We start from the raw sequence: 18,625 nt of genomic DNA, 5'->3' as shown, positions 1-18,625 counted from the left end.
GTAAGATACCTAGAACACTGTATACTTGAGCTTTCTAGGGAACCTGTTAGTTGATTCATGCTGCCCAAACCACATGCAGCATGAATCTAAGCCTGACTGCACTATTGGAATGTTTGTTTTTCTCTGAGTTTTCAGAGATAATTATGGTTTAAGGAGGCAAGAATAATCGGGCGCAGCCCAGGCCTACTTTTTCCCCGCTACTCCAAGTGATTGACAGGTCTTTTCCTTGTGTGTACATAAAGATCTGTCAATCAACTAGATTGATTCGGGGGAAAGCTTCCCGGGAGCAGCGCCAGACTAGTCTGGTCTTTGCTTATGGGAAACACGAATAAAATCACACAATTAAAATGCTCTTCAATCTGCAGGCACCATGTTATAGAGCAGGGGGAGCTTAGAAGATTGATATATAGTTTTATGGGAAAAGATTCAGTATAATCTGTGCAGTAATCATTTATACCTCTGCACTTTCTGGGCTTTGCGGTCCAAACAGTGACTGACAGCTACTTCTGTATGCATTCTTATACAAGGAAAGCTGTCAATCACTGGTGGGACCACCCACTGGACTGAAAGAGCAGAGGTATAAATGATTAAAACACAGGTTATATTGAGACTTTGCCCACAGATCTATATATCAATCTGCTCAGCTCCCCCTGCTCTGTAACATGGTGCCTGCAGGTTGGACTGCTTATCCATCATGACAGGTTCCTTTGTTTTATTGAAGTCTTGGTTTATGATCCATTATGGTTTTGTCTTCCCATTGACATACACTGCTCAAAAAAATAAAGGGAACACTCAAATAACACATCCTAGATCTGAATGAATGAAATATTCTCATTGAATACTTTGTTCTGTACAAAGTTGAATGTGCGGACAACAAAATCACACAAAAATAATCAGTGGAAATCAAATTTATTAACCAATGGAGGCCTGGATTTGGAGTCACCCCCAAAATTAAAGTGGAAAAACACACTACAGGCTGATCCAACTTTGATGTAATGTCCTTAAAACAAGTCAAAATGAGGCTCAGTATTGTGTGTGGCCTCCACGTGCCTGTATGACCTCCCTACAACGCCTGGGCTTGCTCCTGATGAGGTTGCGGATGGTCTCCTGTGGGATCTCCTCCCAGACCTGGACTAAAGCATCCGCCAACTCCTGGACAGTCTGTGGTGCAACGTGACGTTGGTGGATGGAGCGAGACATGATGTCCCAGAGGTGTTCAATCAGATTCAGGTCTGGGGAACGGGCGGGCCAGTCCATAGCTTCAATGCCTTCATCTTGCAGGAACTGCTGACACACTCCAGCCACATGAGGTCTGGCATTGTCCTGCATTAGGAGGAACCCAGGGCCAACCGCACCAGCATATGGTCTCACAAGGGGTCTGAGGATCTAATCTCTGTACCTAATGGCAGTCAGGCTACCTCTGGAGAGCACATGAAGGGCTGTGCGGCCCTCCAAAGAAATGCGACGGAACACCATGATTGGCAAAGTTGCCACTGGCGCCCTGTGCTCTTCACAGATGAAAGCAGGTTCACACTGAGCACATGTGACAGAGTCTGGAGACGCTGTGGAGAGCAATCTGCTGCCTGCAACATCCTTCACCATGACCGGTTTGGCAGTGGGTCAGTAATGGTGTGGGGTGGCATTTCTTTGGAGGGCCGCACAGGCGTTGTTGGAAGCCACACACAATACTGAGCCTCATTTTGAAATTTGATTTCCATTGATGATTTTTGTGTGATTTTGTTGTCAGCACATTCAACTTTGTACAGGACAAAGTATTCAATAAGTATTTCATTCATTCAGATCTAGGATGTGTTATTTGAGTGTTCCCTTTATTTTTTTGAGCAGTGTATAATGGGTCCATCAGGTTTCTGTTGCTTTATTGGGGTGAAAAGCACAGCATGCAGTGCCTTTCTGACATGCAGAAATAACCTGGTGAACATAGAGTAGCCCTATGAACAATCGTCTACTCTAGGTAGACTTCTCTGGACATGAGAAGTCTATTGCATTGGGACTATGTTTTGTTTTTGTTTTTTGTTACAGCAAGGAGAAAATGGCAAAATAAAGAACAAAGGCTGGCAGCAGAAAAATAAAACTGCAAAGAAGTCTTCCAAATCAAAGAAGAAGAAACCAGTGAAAAAGAAGGCAGCACCACCCATTTTACCACCGCAGAAGCAAGGAAAGCTGAAGCAAGCCAATGACACGACTGCAAACGTGAGCATTTTCTCCTCTGTAATGTATTGCTAGAACATAAGTAGCCAGCGATGTCTTTATAGCAATTTAATGCTTTCTAGCGTGTACTGAGCATATCCACCCACACAGTGTTCAAATATCGATGCTGCCATACTAGACAAATCAAAGGGGTTTTCTGGCTTTTTTTTTTTTATTTTTTACATGAAGAAAAAGACTTTGCATTATAGGAACCAAAAACTATCCTTCCTATATATTGCACAGATAATGAATGAGGGGAGCAATGTACAGACATGAGCACTTCTGCAGAGTTTCCATGTAGCAGCACTCTGGTTATTGGGGCCGTAGGGAGAGAATAAAACTCAAAGCAATTTGATCATTTCACCTACACAAATAAAGAAAACTTAAATGATTTAAAAAACAAACATATTATACCAATCTATTTACTCAAGCCACACATAATGTGAAAATGTCACCATTATACACTCATTGTGCATAATAGGTGTAAGAATGTGTAAAAAAAAAAAAAAAAAAAAAAAAAAAAAAATTGTAAATATTAAGTGTGACCAATGAGAGCTTAAAATGCACAACACCTCCAAAAAGTAATAGTACAAGCCATATATGCAACTTATAGTATCCGTAATGGTAGTTCCCTTTGCACCACTCCACAGGCTCCGTGCTTTCTTAGGGCAACTTCCCACCAAGTCACCAGCAAATTCAGAGACAAATCGTTTCCAAGGCACCAGAGAGATAGTTCTATTCCTTTTATTCTTCCTAAATGCATCATAAAAGCAATTTTTCGGCCAGCAAGTGGCCTTTTCCAAGGTTGAAACAGGCTGCTTGTTTGCCGGAACATTGCTTTTATGATGCATTTAGGAAGAATAAAAGGAATAGAACTATCGCTCTGGTGCCTTGGAAATGATTTGTCTCTATATATGCAACTTATGTCTATGTCAGCATGCACATATGTTTGTGAAAAAAAAAATGCCGACTATCCAACTTCAAATACGCATCTGATTCACAGTGAAAAAATAGTGTGATGAGAGGCAGGAGGTGATCGGGTGCGCAGCTGTTCATAGACCCCCTCTCCCTAAGGGTATGTGCACATGACTTCTTTTTCAGGTGTATTCGACCTGAAAAAGCGCTTAAAAATGCTAAAAGGAATTAATATATTCACTGCAATGTGGAAACGACTTGCTGGGCATATGTTCCGTCTTTTTGATCTTCATTTAACCTACTCGACTTCGAAAGCCTTGATGCGGCTAAAAGATGTGACCTGACCATTCTTCAGACTGCTTCTGCTTGGAAGCTGTTCACCTTTTTATAGATCAAAAAAAATGCTGCAAAAATGTCAAAGAAGATGCCAAGAAAGACACTTTAGGAAAAACACCACGTAAAAGATGTTGTGTTCACCTACCCGAAGTGTGGTGCCACTATTGGAAGGTCCCTGATTCTAGTAATATACTTACCAGCCGCTGTTTTCAGCTGCTCCAGGCCCCACTCCGGTCCCGCGCTGCCATCTTGTGATCGCAACTTCTAACTGACCAGAAGTCAAAGGTAATGGTCACAAGCCCTCAATGTAAGTGTATGAGAGCCTCTCTCTGCCTTGTCCTGCCTCTCATAGACTTACATAGAGTATTGACTTCAGGATCACCCAGCAAACACTGGAGCAATCTAGCAGGTCACAAACTGCTGGAGACCGGCAGGAGCGGCGCCAATAACAGATGAAGACGGCGGCTGGTAAGTATAAGACTAGGGCCAGGGTACTTAGATTAATGACACCACTCCAGCACTAAAATAAAAAAAGAAAACCGCTGGAGTGGTGCTTCAAATATGGCTGTTTTAGAGTAGGGCTACTCAAGGCAGCCATCAGGGCAGGAGTGTGGGCAAGAATCAAACCGAACAGCATGTTAGGGCATTTTTTTAAGCCAAAACTGCTGTATACTGGCAAAATATTGGGACCAAAAATGAATAGATCCTTAAAGGGGTTTTCCCACAAACGAAAGTTGATTTTAATCAATAAATCTTGGAATAATAATAATTTCCACAATTGGATGTGTTTAAATAAAATGTTCCTGTGCTGAGATAATCTTATAAATGTGCCCCTGTGTAATGGCTGTGTCTGACCATGTACAGGAACATGGTCTGTTCATACCACATCTCCTGGGCAGGGGCAGAAGCAAAAGAGTATACAGACATTACAGCAGGGGATCACAGCTGATTCTTTCTGTGAGGTAAAACATTTCCCTGCCTGTTTTTACCTCACAGAAAGAATCAGATGCGATCCCATACTGTCCTGTCTGTATACTCTTTTGCTTCCTCCCCTGCCCAGGAGCTGTGGTATGTTCTGTACACGGTCAGACGCAGCCATTGATTAAAATGAACTTTTGTTCGTGGGAAAACCCCTTTAACGGCAGCCTGACTTATGCAAGTGAACAGCGGCCTTACCTTTTAAGGAAGTTACACCGCTCCAATTTTTGCATCAGAGCTCTGACCCCGTAAAAGTATATATCATAAAATTGCTAGACTGGTAGTTTTTTCTGGATTCTCTGTTATTCAACCGAAAAACTAAGAATTTAATCAAGATGAACGTACAAATCTGTGATCTTTTTATTTCATTAGGATGTTGCATCAAAAGAGGAAGACGATGAAGTTTCCGATAAAGGTAGCGATTCTGAAGATGAAGATACTAATAGGGATTCCCAGAGTGATGGCAGTGACAAGGATTCTGACAGGGAGAACGATGAGAAGCACGGAAAAGATGATGAAGCGGTAAGATTGTACTGTATTGTCTGAATCACGTACCATTAGCTGAAGTCCAGGTCAGCTCTTGTCTTTGGAGGCCAGATAGGAAGCGGCTGCAGAATGGAGGACACCTGGTATGATGACTACACATGGGAAATGTATACTCACATTTAGGTTTAGAGATGGAAGGTCGTTTTAATGATGCTGGTTGACGCATGCACAATATGCTGTTAGTCAGTTAGCTACATGTCGCTTAGTAGTAAAATACATGTACATTGCATATACACCAAATCATATGACAAAGCCGAAATACCAGCTATACACTCATGGCCATTATGTCAGTGGATTAACCCCTTCACGTTTCAAGATGGATTTACATGTCATGGAGCGTGTCAGGGACTTTGGTGCGGGCTCAGAAGCAGAGCCCGCTCCACAGAGCAGATACCGGCTATATTATACAACTAGCATCTGCCTTTAACAGAAGCAGCGCACCCGCCAATTGCTGCTGCTAAGTTTATAAAAGCCACTGTCAAATACAGACAGCGACATATAAGTGCCGCAATATGGTCCAGACTTTAGTTCAGGGGGCCATTGGCCCCGTTAAACGATCGCAGAGAGCCAATAGGTTACAATGACTGTTATGTGATCTCTTCAGTGACGTCCAGTCTGGATGTCATAGGGGACTGTCAGTTTCACAATCTAATACTGTGAGATTGCTGTACATACAGTACCTTGAAAAAGTATTCATACCCCATGAATTTTTCCACATTTTTTCATGTTACACTCACAAACTTAAATGTATTTTATTGGGAGAGAATGTGATATACCAACACAAAAGTAGCAAGCATTTGTGAAGTGTAAAGGAAATGATACATGGTTTTCTAATAATTTTAAAAATATTAATCTGAAAATTGTGATGAGCATTTGTATTCAGCCTCCTGTCGGCTGATACCCCTAAATAAAATTCTGAGTAACCAATTTCCTCCAGAATTTACATAATTAGTAAATTGACTAAACTTCTGTGTAATTTATTCTCAGTATAACTACAGCTGTTCTGTGAAGGCCTCAGAGGTTTGTCTGAGAACATTAGGGATTAAACAGCATCATGAAAACCAATGAACATACCAGAAAGGTCAAGGATAAAGTTGTGAAGAGTAAACCAGCTTTAGGTTATATATAAAAAAAAATAATAAATGGCATGAACTCTGAACATCTCGCAGAACACTATTCAGTCCATCATCCAAAAACTGAAGGAGTATGGCACAACTGCAAACCTACCAAGACATGGTCATCTACCTAAACTGACATCCCAAGCAAGGAGAACACGAATTAGAGAAGCAGTCAAAAGGTCCATGGTCACTCTGGAGGAGCTGCAGAGATTCACATCTCAGGTGGGAGAATCTGTCCACAGGACAACTATTAGTCATATACTCCATAAATCTGGCCTTTATGAAAGAGTGGCAAGTAGAAAGTAATTTTTGAAAGGAAGCCATAAGAAGCCCCGTTAGCAGTTTGCAAAAAGCCATGTAGGGGACACAGCTAGCATGTGGACTAAGATTCTCTGATCAGATGAGGCCAAAGTAGAACTTTTTTGGGCTAAACACAATGTGCTATGTATGGTGGAAAACTAACAACGCACATCACCCTGAAAACACCATCCCCAACATCAAACATGGTGGTGGCAGCATCATGCTGTGGCAATGCTTTTCTTCAGCAGGAACAGGGAAGATGATCAGAGTTGATGGGAAGATGGCGCTAAATACAGGACAATCCTGGAGGTAAACCTGATGGGGGCTGCAAAAGACTTGAGACTTGGGCGTAGGTTCACTTTCCAGCAGGACACCGACCCTAAACATACTGCCAAAGCTACAGTGGAATGGTGTTAATCAAAGCATATTCATGTGTGTGTGAACGGCCCATTCACAGTCCAGACCTAAATCCCACTGAGAGTCTGTGAAAAGACTTGAAAATTGCTTTTCACAAACTCTCTCCATCCAATCTCACTGAGCTGGAGGTAGTTTACAAAGAAGAATGTGCAAAAATTTCAGCCTCTAGATGTGTAAAGCTGGAGGATACAGACCCCCAAAAGACTTGCTGCAGTAATTGTAGTGAAAGTTGGTCCTACAAAGTATTGACTAAATACAAATGCACGTCACAATTTTCAGATCTATAGTTTTAAAATATTTAAAAAAAACATGTATCATTTCCTTTACACTTCACAAATAATTGCTACTTTATGTTGGGATATCACATAAAATCCAAATGACATGCTTTTAAGTTTGTGGGTGTAATGTGAAAAAATGTGGAAAAGTTTATTGGATATGAATCCTTTATCAAGGAACTGTAGTATAAGCGATCATACAATTGCCGGTTCAAGATGTTTAAGGGGACTTACAAAGCAGAAAGTGGAAAAAAGAGTTGTATAAAACTTTGAATCGCCCCCTTTTCCCCAGTTATCAATGCAGAAATGTAAAGAGAGAAAAAATAATAAAAAAAAAAATAGAGAAAGATAGATAGGATCACAAGGAAATGGACAGCATGTGACTTAAATATGAGTGTCTGGGCAAAGGGTCTGAATACTTATGACCATGTGATATTTCAGTTTTTTTTTTAATAAATTTGCAAAAATATCTACATTTCTGTTTTTTTTTTAGTGAAGATGGGGTGCAGAGTGTACATTAATGAGAAAAAAAATGAACTTTTTAGAATTTACCCAATGGCTGCAATGAAACAGAGTGAACAATTTAAAGGGGTCTGAATACTTTCCGTACCCACTATATTATATTATATAGATATATACAGTATATACACACACACGTGTGTGTTTGTATAACGCATGCACATATTTGGCATCACTGCATCCAGAAAAGATTTATTTCGCCACACTTGGGATATTTTTTTACCATTTTCACTTCCACTATTTGGTAAAATGAATGGCAGCATTTAAAACTGCAACCTGTCATGCAAAACAGCCATCGTACAGCTTTGTCGATGCAAAAAAAATAATTTCAAGCTGTTTGAAATAAGGTGAGGAAAAAATTGAAAAGGCAAAAATGAAAATTGGCTGTGTCCTTAAAGGGGGGGAGGTGAAAGAGTACCGATCAACTGTCACGGTCATTTTTATTACAAAAATCGCTACCTAGTAGTGTTGAGCCACCCCCGTAGTGTTCGAGTTCGGTTCGGTTTGTCGAACACCCGTGTGTTCGCCGAACTGTTCGTCGAACACCTTCGAACACCGTTAAAACCAATGGCAGGCAAACAAAAACACATAGAAACACATAGAAAACACCTTCAAAGGTGTCCAAAAGCTGACAAACTGCTCTGAAGACACAACTAACACATGGAAAAGTGACAAGTACATATAGTCATGCGAAAAGAAAAGAGGTGGAGGAGTAAAAGGAGGGGGAGACACAGATATAGGCATGTCATGCCCTTCTAAAATCCAAAAAGTGAGAAGCCGACACGTTCAGTCCGCTCCTGCCCGTGCCACCTCCGTGTCGCCGGGTTTGTGCCAGAGCCGCGGTGAACCCTGACGGCCAGCCCCCCTCTCCCAATACTGGTGCCTGTCTGCTGGTGGGTCGAGCGAGCCCCCCTGTGGTGGAGGCAGCTCTAAGCTTTTTAATTTAAATTGTCTCTCTAATTTGAATGAATACACTTTAAATCCATTTACAAGGATCTATTGGAGGGCAAGTCTCATGCCAGCAGCCGCGTAATTCCAGCTCCAGTAGCGTCCACTAAAGCTGCTGCAGTTAAAAAGCTTTTATAAGGATCGAGCTCGGCTGTCCACCGCAAGGCATCCTACTGCCAGTCCCAGCCCCTATGCCTTGGGGTGCCTCCTGATGCTCTTCACTGAGTATCCCGTGGTCCCGAAGCATTTCCTTTGAAAAAATTAAGTGTCAAAACTACAGGTGGTGTAGCTTGCTTAACAGCCGGGATAATCCGCTGACTAGCAGACACTGCTACTAGGCACAAAGTATTTCCTGGACTAGATGCAGTTAAAAATTTGTAATTAGATACTCTCTTTGGATGCTGAGAAAGCATTCCATAGAGTCTCCTGGCACGCCATATATGATTCTCTTAAAAAGCTTGGGGTAGGGGTCTAGGGGACCCTTTTACAGCCAAAATCACGGCCCTGTATCGCAATACGTCACCTAGGCTGAAGATAAATGGAACTGTATTACCCTGAGGGCTCGGTTGCTACAGAGGTATTGCACCTCACCCAGAGGTGTGATATCTCACTCTCAGGTAAGGATGGAGTGTGGATCAGGACCCGACACCTGCATGCATTACACCACATTGCCGTGGGGCAGGGCGACCAATATGCCCCTGAGATGGGCACGACAGTCCCTGTCCCTGGCTGGAGTGGGGGGAGGGAACACTGAGGAAGGGGAACCCTGTAGTGCAGGAGCAGGGAGGAAGCAGTTCCTGGGTGCATTGAGAAGGGAGTATAAAAGGTGGGCACCATCTTAGTTCAGTGCAGAGAAGTCTGAGCAGAAGTGGCAGGGAGCAGGGGCTCTGCTCCGCAGGCGGGCCTAGTAACAGAGGCCCAGGCCTGGAAGAGGGAGAAGGAAGGAAGAGGAGCGGAGAAGGCTCCAGGAACAAGGAACGAAGGGATCCCAGGGGTGCGGACGGGCGAGTCGCCACCGCACGCCCGAATCCACCTGCGTGGAGGGGTCAGGCCAAAGGGGGAGACCGGTCCCCGAAACTAGTGGAGGCAGGAAACGACCCTCAGCTAGAAACAGGAGGCTGTGACATTTTATGTGGCGCAGCCCCTCGCTACACCCGCTAGGAAGGCACCACATGGGGTCAGGGAAACTGGCGCCAAGTTTACCAAGAGGAGGCCCGAGGCAGCCGGACAGAAGGGTTGGTAAGAAAGGCCAGACAAAGGACACACAAAGGGGGTCCTGTGAAGCGCTCCAAAGTTATCTGGGAGTTGTCTGAGCCCCTCACCTGGTGAGCACAGTACGACGTGGGCAGCCGTTACCTGCAGACGTGGTCTGGATAATAAGAACTGTGAGTAAAGGCCCTGGACTGCATCACTGACTCCGTGTCGTTACTGCTGCTGCCCTGCACCATCACCCCCATCCTCCGCATACACTGCCCTGAGGCTATACTCCTCCCGTGGGGAGTTATGCTACGCTCTGATGCACCCACAACACCAGCCTCAGCGGTCTGCCCTGGAGCGGCGGTTCACTCTGACCGCAATCCACGGGTGGCGTAGTCGGACATTTAAACATCAAAACCACATAAATAGTTCCGCCACTGGTTTGACCGCCCTGAGCCACGGAACCGGGTTGCCGCCACGGAGACTACAACCACCAGCATCCACCAAAAAGGGTCCGGCTCCGGGTGTCCCAAGACCCAGGGGGCGCGTCAGAACATTTTCATCACCTTTCACAATCACCAATGGGACAAGGCAGGGATGTTCTCTGTCCCCTCTCTTATACATCCTAGTGACGGAGCACCTGCTCTCATCAATTCGCCATAACCCCAATATTAGGTGGATTGAGGTGGGAGGCACCGAGTACAAGTGCTCTCTATTTGCTGATGATGTCCTAGTATATATCACTCAATCACATATATCCATCCATGCTGTTATGGCTGAAATAGATCACTTTGTTACATGGTCAAATTTTAAAATCAATGCAGCGAAGTCTGAGGCCCTCGATGTCTCCCTCCCCAAATCCATATAGGATTCCATCCAGTCCAACTTTCCCTTTGCCTGGCCCTCACAGGGTATCAAATACTTAGGAATTCCTATTCATAGAGACCTCTCCCATCTATGTTATCTTAATTTTGGGCCCTTTATTGAACAACTCCATACAGACCACGGTTGGCAAGTTAGAACTGTAAGATTCACTACGTGAACCACTGGTGTTTTGTGGAAAAGCACATGTACACTGTGTTCCAAATTATTATGCAAAAAGTGTTTAGGAGTGATAAGGGAAGAATTTGTTTGTTTGTCAGTTAAACTCATTGATGGTGATGTGTGTCAGGGCTCTTTATATCACTGTAAGCAATTGCAGACACCTGTGCTAATTAGTTTGGCAGGTGTGTCCAATGAAAGACAAGACTACTTAAGAAGGCTGTCTCACATTATTAAACAGCCTACATTTTCTGCCAAAATGGGAAATAAAAAGGATGTGTCGGCTGCTGAGAAGCAACAAATTGTGGAGTGTTTAGGTCAAGGCATGACTACAATCAACATTGTGCGATGATCAGGATGAAGTGTCTTGGCAATCAAGAAGTATGTAGCTGATTCACAGTACACACGTGTTGCTGCTGATAAGGGCAAATTGAGGACTCTTTCCTACAGGCAATTACGTCAGGTTAAAAGAGCAGCGGCAAAAAGCCTTGTCATAGCAGCAGACAAGTTTTTGAAGCTGCTGGTGCCTCCAACGTCCCCCGAACAACAAGATGCAGGGTCCTTCAGAGGTTTGCAGCTGTGCATACGCCATCCTGTCGACCTCCTCTATCCACTTCACACAAGCAGAAACGGCTCCAGTGGGCCAAACATTACATGACTGATTTCAAAACTGTTTTGTTCACGGATGAGTGCCGTGCAGCGCTCGATGGTCCAGATGGATGGAGTGGAGGATGGCTGGTTGATGGACACCCCACGCAAACACGGCTACAGCGCCAACAAGGAGGAGGTGGAGTAATGTTTTGGGCTGGAATCATGGGGAGAGAGATTGTCGGCCCCTTTAGGATCCCTGAAGGCGCTAAAGATGAACTCCATAATGTATGTGGATTTTCTCAAACAGCACTTCCTGCCATGGTTCAAGAAGAAGAACCGTGTATTTCACAGCAAGATCATTTTTTTGCATGATAATGCACCATCTCATGCTGCACATAAAACCTCTGCATCTCTGGCTGATATGGGCATAAAAGGGGACAAACTTATGGTGTGACCCCCAAGCTCCCCTGACCTCTACCCCATTCAGAACCTCTGGAGCATCATCAAAAGGAGTGTCTATGATGGCGGGAGGCAGTTCACATCTAAGCAACAGCTCTGGGAGGGTATTCTGTCCTCATGCAAAACAATTGAAGCAGAAACCATCCAAAACCTGACAAATTCAATGGACGAGAGAGTTCAGAAGCTCCTTTCGAACAAGGGGTCCTATGTGAAAATGTAACATCACCTAGAATAAAGTTTTGAGTTGAAAACTGTTTGATTTCAGTTTCTAATAACCTGCTAATGCTTATAATTTCAAAAATGACCATTTTTTTGGTCTTTATTAAAATGAAAAGGTTGATCGAAAAGTTTTGGGGGATCTAAGAGTGTGGCAACTCAGTAGTCATGATTACTTCGAATTCTGACAATATGAGGGTCATGTTGCAGGTAGTGCAGCAAGAAGGCACTTATGTGTCTTGCGCATCTCGGAGCCCCAAAATTATTTTCCGGGCTAGATGCAGCTAAAAATTATTATTAATTTTAAATCTGGTGGAGCTTAGTATAGATGGCCTAATAGGATCAGTGCTGCACACTGCTACAAAGCCCAAATTATTTTCCAGCCAAGATACAGATAAACATGATTAGTAATTTTAAATCTGGTGGAGCTTATTATAGATGGCCTAATAGAATCAGTGCTGCACACTGCTACAAAGCCCAAATTATTTTCCAGCCAAGATACAGTTAAACATGATTAGTAATTTGAAAGCTTAAAACGGTTGGTAGGGTGATTTTAACCAATCATCCATCTTTTACTCTCCCCAGGATGACACAGGGGTAGAAAAGTCGTTTCGGATCCATGATTTGTTCATCTTTATGAACGTGAGTCTGTCTACATTCTCAGTGGAGAGCCGCGTGCGCTTATCTGTCAGCACACCACCAGCAGCGCTGAACACACGTTCAGACAGAACGCTGGCTGCGGGGCATGACAAGATCTCCAAGGCGTAAGTGGCTAGCTCCGGCCATTTATCCAGATTGGAAGCCCAAAAAGAGCAAGGGTCCAGTGACACAGTCATGGCTTCAATGTTTACTTGGAGATACTCCTGTACCATCGTCTCTAGGCGTTGACTATGTGTCAGACTTCTTGTCTCCTGTGGCCTTGCAAAGGATGGGCTAAAAAAGTGGTGAAATGATTGCGCAAAATTGATGTTACCAGCAGATACTGTGGTTCTGTTATGGTTTGAGTGCTGAACACTTGACGGTCCCACGGTTGGCAAGTTGGAACTGTGAGATTCACTACGTGCACCACTGGTGTTTTGTGGAAAAGCACATGTAAGATTCTGCAACAGTCTCTGCTGATACTCCTGCATGCGTGCATCCCTTTCTATGGCAGGAATAATTTCTGCAAATTTACTTTTGTACCGGGGATCTAACAGTGTGGCAACCCAGTAGTCAGGATTATTTCTAATTCTCACAATTCGAGGGTCATGTTGCAGGTAGTGCAGCAAGAAGGCACTCATGTGTGTTGCGCATCCAGGAGCACCAAGTCCCTGTTGTGTTGGTGGCGAGGTAACAATCATGCTTCCTTCCTCTGTCCTCTCCCCCCAACCTCGCACAACAGAAATGTGATCAAGGTCTCCCTCATCTGATGAGTCTTCCATCAGTTCGTCCTCCACTTCTTCCTGGGCTCCTGCACCTTCCTCACTAGTTTGGCTGCTACCATGCGCCCTGGTAAAACCATCTCCCCCACCCTCACATGCCTGCCGCCTTGGTGCTGCCGACCGTCTGGACCTTGCAGATGTTAGCCCTTCCGCATACAACTCCTCCTCCTCTACTTCCTCCACCTCCTCTTGTGCCACCACCTGACTCCGAATTCTGTTTAACATGTGCTCCAGCATGTAAATCACCGGAATAGTCATGCTGATAATGGCATCGTCAGCACTAAACATCTTCGTCGCCATTTCAAAACTGTGCAGAAGGGTGCATAGGTCCCTGATCTGAGACCACTCCTCCAGCGTGATTTGCCCCACCTCTGAATCTCGTTGGCCCAGGCTATACGTCAGAACGTATTGCACCAGGGCTTGTCGGTGCTGCCACAGTCGCTGCAACATGTGCAGAGTTGAATTCCACCGGGTAGGCACATCGCATTTTAGCCGGTGAAGTGGCAGGCCCAACGACTTCTGTAGAGATGTAAGTCGCTGAGCTGCGGGATGCGAACGGCGGAAGTGAGCACACAGCGACCGTGCCCTCTGCAGAAGGCCATCTAGTCTGGGATAGTGGGCTAAAAATTGCTGGACAACCAGGTTCAACACGTGAGCCATACAAGGCACGTGTGTGACATTGCCCCGGCGAAGGGCCGCACCCAGGTTTGCAGCATTGTCGCACACGGCCTTCCCTGGTTTCAGGTCCAGTGGAGACAACCATTCATGAAATTGGTTCTCCAGAGCTGACCACAACTCCTCAGCTGTGTGACTTACATTTCCCAGACATTTCAAAGTAAAAACCGCCTGATGACGTTGAGCCCTACTGCCAGCATAGTAAGGAGGTGTGCAGGATCCCTTCTGCGCAGTTAGAAAGCTTGTGGCATGACCAGACAGGCTTTGGGTGCAGGTGGAAGACCGAGAGGAGGTTGAGGAGGCAGAAGCAGTGGAGGAACTTTGACATAAAGAGGATTGACGCACAACTGACGGGGACGGCAAGACTTGGACAGCAGCCCCTTGTCCTGCTGTCACCATAGTTACCCAGTGCCCAGTCAGCGACATGTAACGCCCCTGTCCATGCCTACTCGTCCAAGTGTCTGTGGTGAAATGCACCCTGTCACACACAGAGTTTCTCAAAGAAGCGGTGATATTGTGTGCGACATGCTGGTGGAGCGCAGGCACACCTTTCTTTGAGAAGTAGTGCCGACTGGGCATCTGGTACTGGGGCACTGCGACGGACATAAGGTCTCGAAAATCCTCTGTGTCCACCAGGCGGAAAGGCAGCATTTCTGTAGCCAAGAGCTTGCAGATGGTGAAATTCAACCTCTTAGCTTTCTCATGGCTAGGAGGAAATGGTCTTTTACTTGTCCACATCTGAGGGACCGAGGGCTGGCTATTGTGCTTAGACGGGGTTGATAAGGGTGTCCCCGGCAAACTGCCGGTCTGTGAGGAAGATGCAGGCGGACATGTTAGGTTGCCTTGATCCAAAGGTGGTGCTATCGATGTCGGACAGCGCTCAACACCAGCTGGTGTTACCACCTCCAAAGAAAATGATGACCTGCCAATCACGCTGGCTGTTGCGGGTAAAGAGGTGGCAGGTCTGCGCCCCAAAACAGGTGTGACTGCTATCCCCCCCCAGTCACAGAGGATGAAGAGGCCGCGGATGCACAAGATATGGCAGACGGTGGTTGGCCCGGCCGGCTAGGCCGCATTGTAGCACACTGAGCTTCCCACTGCAACTTATGCTTCATGTCCATGTGCCGGTTCATGCATGAAGTACTCAAACTATGTATTTTTTGGCCTCTACTTAGCTTTTGCTGACAAATGTTACAGATAACACGAGTTGGGTCATCTTTATCGATCTGAAAAAATACCCAGGCTATGCAAGGCTTAGCACCCATGCGACCTGAAGAGCCACCACGACTTGTGGTGAGAGGCAGAGTTGTGTTTGAGGATGCAGTTGTTGACGTGCTTCCAGTACTACGTCTCTGTCCAGGAAGGCGCAACCTGACCTCGTCGTCACTAGCATCTTCCTCCACCTCCTCTGCTGACCTCATCTCTTGGATGACTGTGGGTTGACAGTAAGTGGGATCTCCAACCTCATCATCATCACCCTGTGCGTTATCACACCCGTCGTCCTCAGAGCCAACCTGTTCCTGCCCTGACAAAAAACTAAAGTTGTCGCTCCAATCAGGTATTTGAGTCTCATCATCGTCTTCCTCATTGTCTCCACCAACAGGAGTTACAGTTTGGGAATGAGGGTCTACATTATGGTCAGAACCTTCTGCGTCTGGTCCTGGATCCGACTCATAAAGATTCTGGGCATCAGTGCAGATCATTTCCTCGTCTGGATTCACAGAAGCGCTGGAGTCGACCTCTGATTCCCAGGCTATAGTATGAGTAAACAGCTCTGCAGACTCAACCATCTGTTCTACCTCATACTCAGACGGGCAGCTGGAGATTTGGGAGCTGTGAGGAAGCAAGTGCGATTGGGGTGACACCTTTGAGGACTGGAGTATTTGTGATGTTGAAGTTGATGTGGAGGAGAGCCCACTTAAAGGAGCACTTGATATCCGCTGAAGCACCTGCTGTTTTTGTGCCTCATCTGGAATTTGTAGCGATTGGCGTGGCCGTAAGAAAGGGATCTTATCACATTGTCCGCTAAAAGAAGTAGACATTTTAGTTTGGCTGGAAGATGGTCTTTCTTCTGCAGATGTTACTGTTGCTTTAACACCTACCCCACGGACACAACCTTTTTTCCCCTTCCCAACACGCCTATTCCCCTTTCCACCAGCAGCAGGCCTTTTTCCACTCATTTTGGTGGTTAACTAATTCATAATTCTGGAGTTGTTTGCACAAAAAAACAATGGATGGGAACCGAGCAGAGCTGAGTGGCCAAACTGTGGTATTAGGCCAAAACTATTGGCTGGGTTAGATGCAGAAAAAAATTATATTCAATTTGCAACCTGATGGAGGTCTGTATAGATGGATTAATAGAACAAGTCCCACACACAGCTAGAAGCCCAATATTTTTTCAGAGCTAGATGCAGAAAAAAATTATATTCAGTTTGCAACCTGATGGAGGTCAGTATAGATGGACTAATAGAGAAAGTCCCACACACTGCTAGAAGGCCAAATATTTTTTCAGAGCTAGATGCAGACAAAAAATTATTTTGAATTTGCAACCTGATGGAGGTCTGTATAGATGGACTAATAGAGAAAGTCCCACACACAGCTAGAAGCCCAATATTTTTTCAGAGCTAGATGCAGAAAAAAATTATATTCAATTTGCAACCTGATGGAGGTCAGTATAGATGGACTAATAGAATGATGCTATGCCCAAAAGATTTTACTTCTCTAGGTGCAGTAAAAAAATTGGTATTCTATACACAGGTGGTATATCTTGCAACACAGATAGGCTACTCCACTGACTAACACACTCTGCAATAGGCCAAAAAGGATTAGCTTTGCTAGATTCAGCCAAATGCTGTGAAAAAAACTTGCACAGCACTGGCACAGACCTGCCTGGCAAAAACTGATAGGAACTGATGTAACCTAGTCCTGAAAAGGACTCCAATTATAATTAGTCTTTACTCCCACAATCTATCTGTTTAAGAGCACAGACCTGCCTGATAAAAGTCGTAGGAAATGCTGTAACCTAGTCCTTAAAAGGACTGCAATCACAACTATTCCCTACTCCCAAGCTATCTGTAGATTTGTGCGAAAATTGGCTTGAAATTAACAAGGTATAGCGCACACAGCAACAGCGGTGCCGTCTAACACGCAGCTGCAGCAGTGAGAAAATGGTGGCGACGGGGAAAATGGCTTGGTCTTATAGGGCAAGGACATGTGACATACACTGCCAATGACACATGCCCTTGCTTGTGTGAAAAAAAGCACTTCGCTCCGTGTGTGCGCTGCTGATAGGCTGACAGATTGCACCTCCCCACTGCAAATGCTGGAAAGAGAAAAAAAAAAAGGAGATCTTCATTATTCCTGCAGAGATCCATCCCCTGCCCCTCCCCCCACCCCGCTGTACACTCAAACTGCGTATTAACATTAATTTTCATCATTACTGAGAAAAAATCCAGTTATGATTTTGGTGCACGAACAGTTATCGAACATAACCTCGAACAGCCGAATTTTTCTCAAATCGTTCGTGTTCGCCGAACGGCTCGAACACCGCCCAAAACAGCTCGAATTTGAGATTGGCGAACAGTTCGAGTAGAACAACGCTCATCTCTACTACCTAGCCCTAGGTTAAATGTGTTTATATGTATTTTTGATTAAATAAAATGTAATGAAACTGTCAGTTTACAGGCTCTAAAGGATCTGACCATCCAGTAGGAGATGGATCCAAATTTCTTGGTTGTGGGATCCCAGCCGGCATCCCATTACCATCCATGGTAGTCAGTAGTCTGAGAACGCCAGATCTTGCGCGTTTGACTAAGGCCTCATTGCATTATGGATCTGCAGAGAGCGCGCTTTAAGTCAGAAGGACTAAATCTTGCGATAACATGAGACAAATGGATGAGACACAATAAAAACGGACTCGCGCATCATTGAAGGAGGAAAAATGAATTCACTCTTGTTTTTTTGCACACGAGGAGCATTATTGTCATGTGATTAAGGCTTTGCAAATTTAACATGTTTGTACATTATTTTTTTTAGGAGTGGCAAGAATTGCAGCAAAGCATTCAACGTAAAGATCGAGCTCTTCTAGAAACCAAATCTAAAGTAACACATCCTGTATATAGTTTATATTTCCCAGAGGTAATGTACATTCATTTCACAAATTCATTGTTAATTTTTCTTATCTTAAAGGATAATATAAAAAGTTTTTGTTGCAACTCGGGGATTTTAACACTTTTTAAGGGAACACTAATCTTAGAGAAAAAAAAAAAGAACAATCCTGGTCATTTCTTCTTTTGTTAGATCCTATTTTGTCTAATGTTAAAAGGAAAAAAGACAAGTTGGTTCTCCCATCACAAGATCCATCGTACGGAAGGCTTGTGGTGCCACAAGGATTAGTAGGGAGATGCGAATAATATCCAGCATTGGATTGTTCTGTTCAAAGCCATAACATAATTCATAACATTCT

At 44.6% G+C, this 18,625-nt stretch overlaps 1 protein-coding gene across 1 annotated transcript in view; it reads left to right on the top strand.

The window, feature by feature from the left end:
- The window catches only part of SEC63 (SEC63 homolog, protein translocation regulator), an 85,390-nt gene that overhangs the window by 42,067 nt on the left and 24,698 nt on the right, over positions 1 to 18,625 (top strand). The window contains exons 16-18 of the mRNA XM_073675806.1: positions 2,041 to 2,211; positions 4,810 to 4,959; positions 18,196 to 18,297. Coding sequence (XP_073531907.1) covers positions 2,041 to 2,211; positions 4,810 to 4,959; positions 18,196 to 18,297 — 423 coding nt within the window. The remainder of the gene's footprint in view (positions 1 to 2,040; positions 2,212 to 4,809; positions 4,960 to 18,195; positions 18,298 to 18,625) is intronic.

This window comes from Phyllobates terribilis, unplaced genomic scaffold, assembly GCF_046119375.1.
Source record: "Phyllobates terribilis strain yellow unplaced genomic scaffold, ASM4611937v1 Scaffold_3__8_contigs__length_932513732, whole genome shotgun sequence".
NCBI classification, from domain to species: Eukaryota; Metazoa; Chordata; class Amphibia; order Anura; family Dendrobatidae; genus Phyllobates; species Phyllobates terribilis.
Note: the sequence above shows the minus strand (reverse complement) of the source record. Positions and strands in the feature narration are given on the sequence as shown.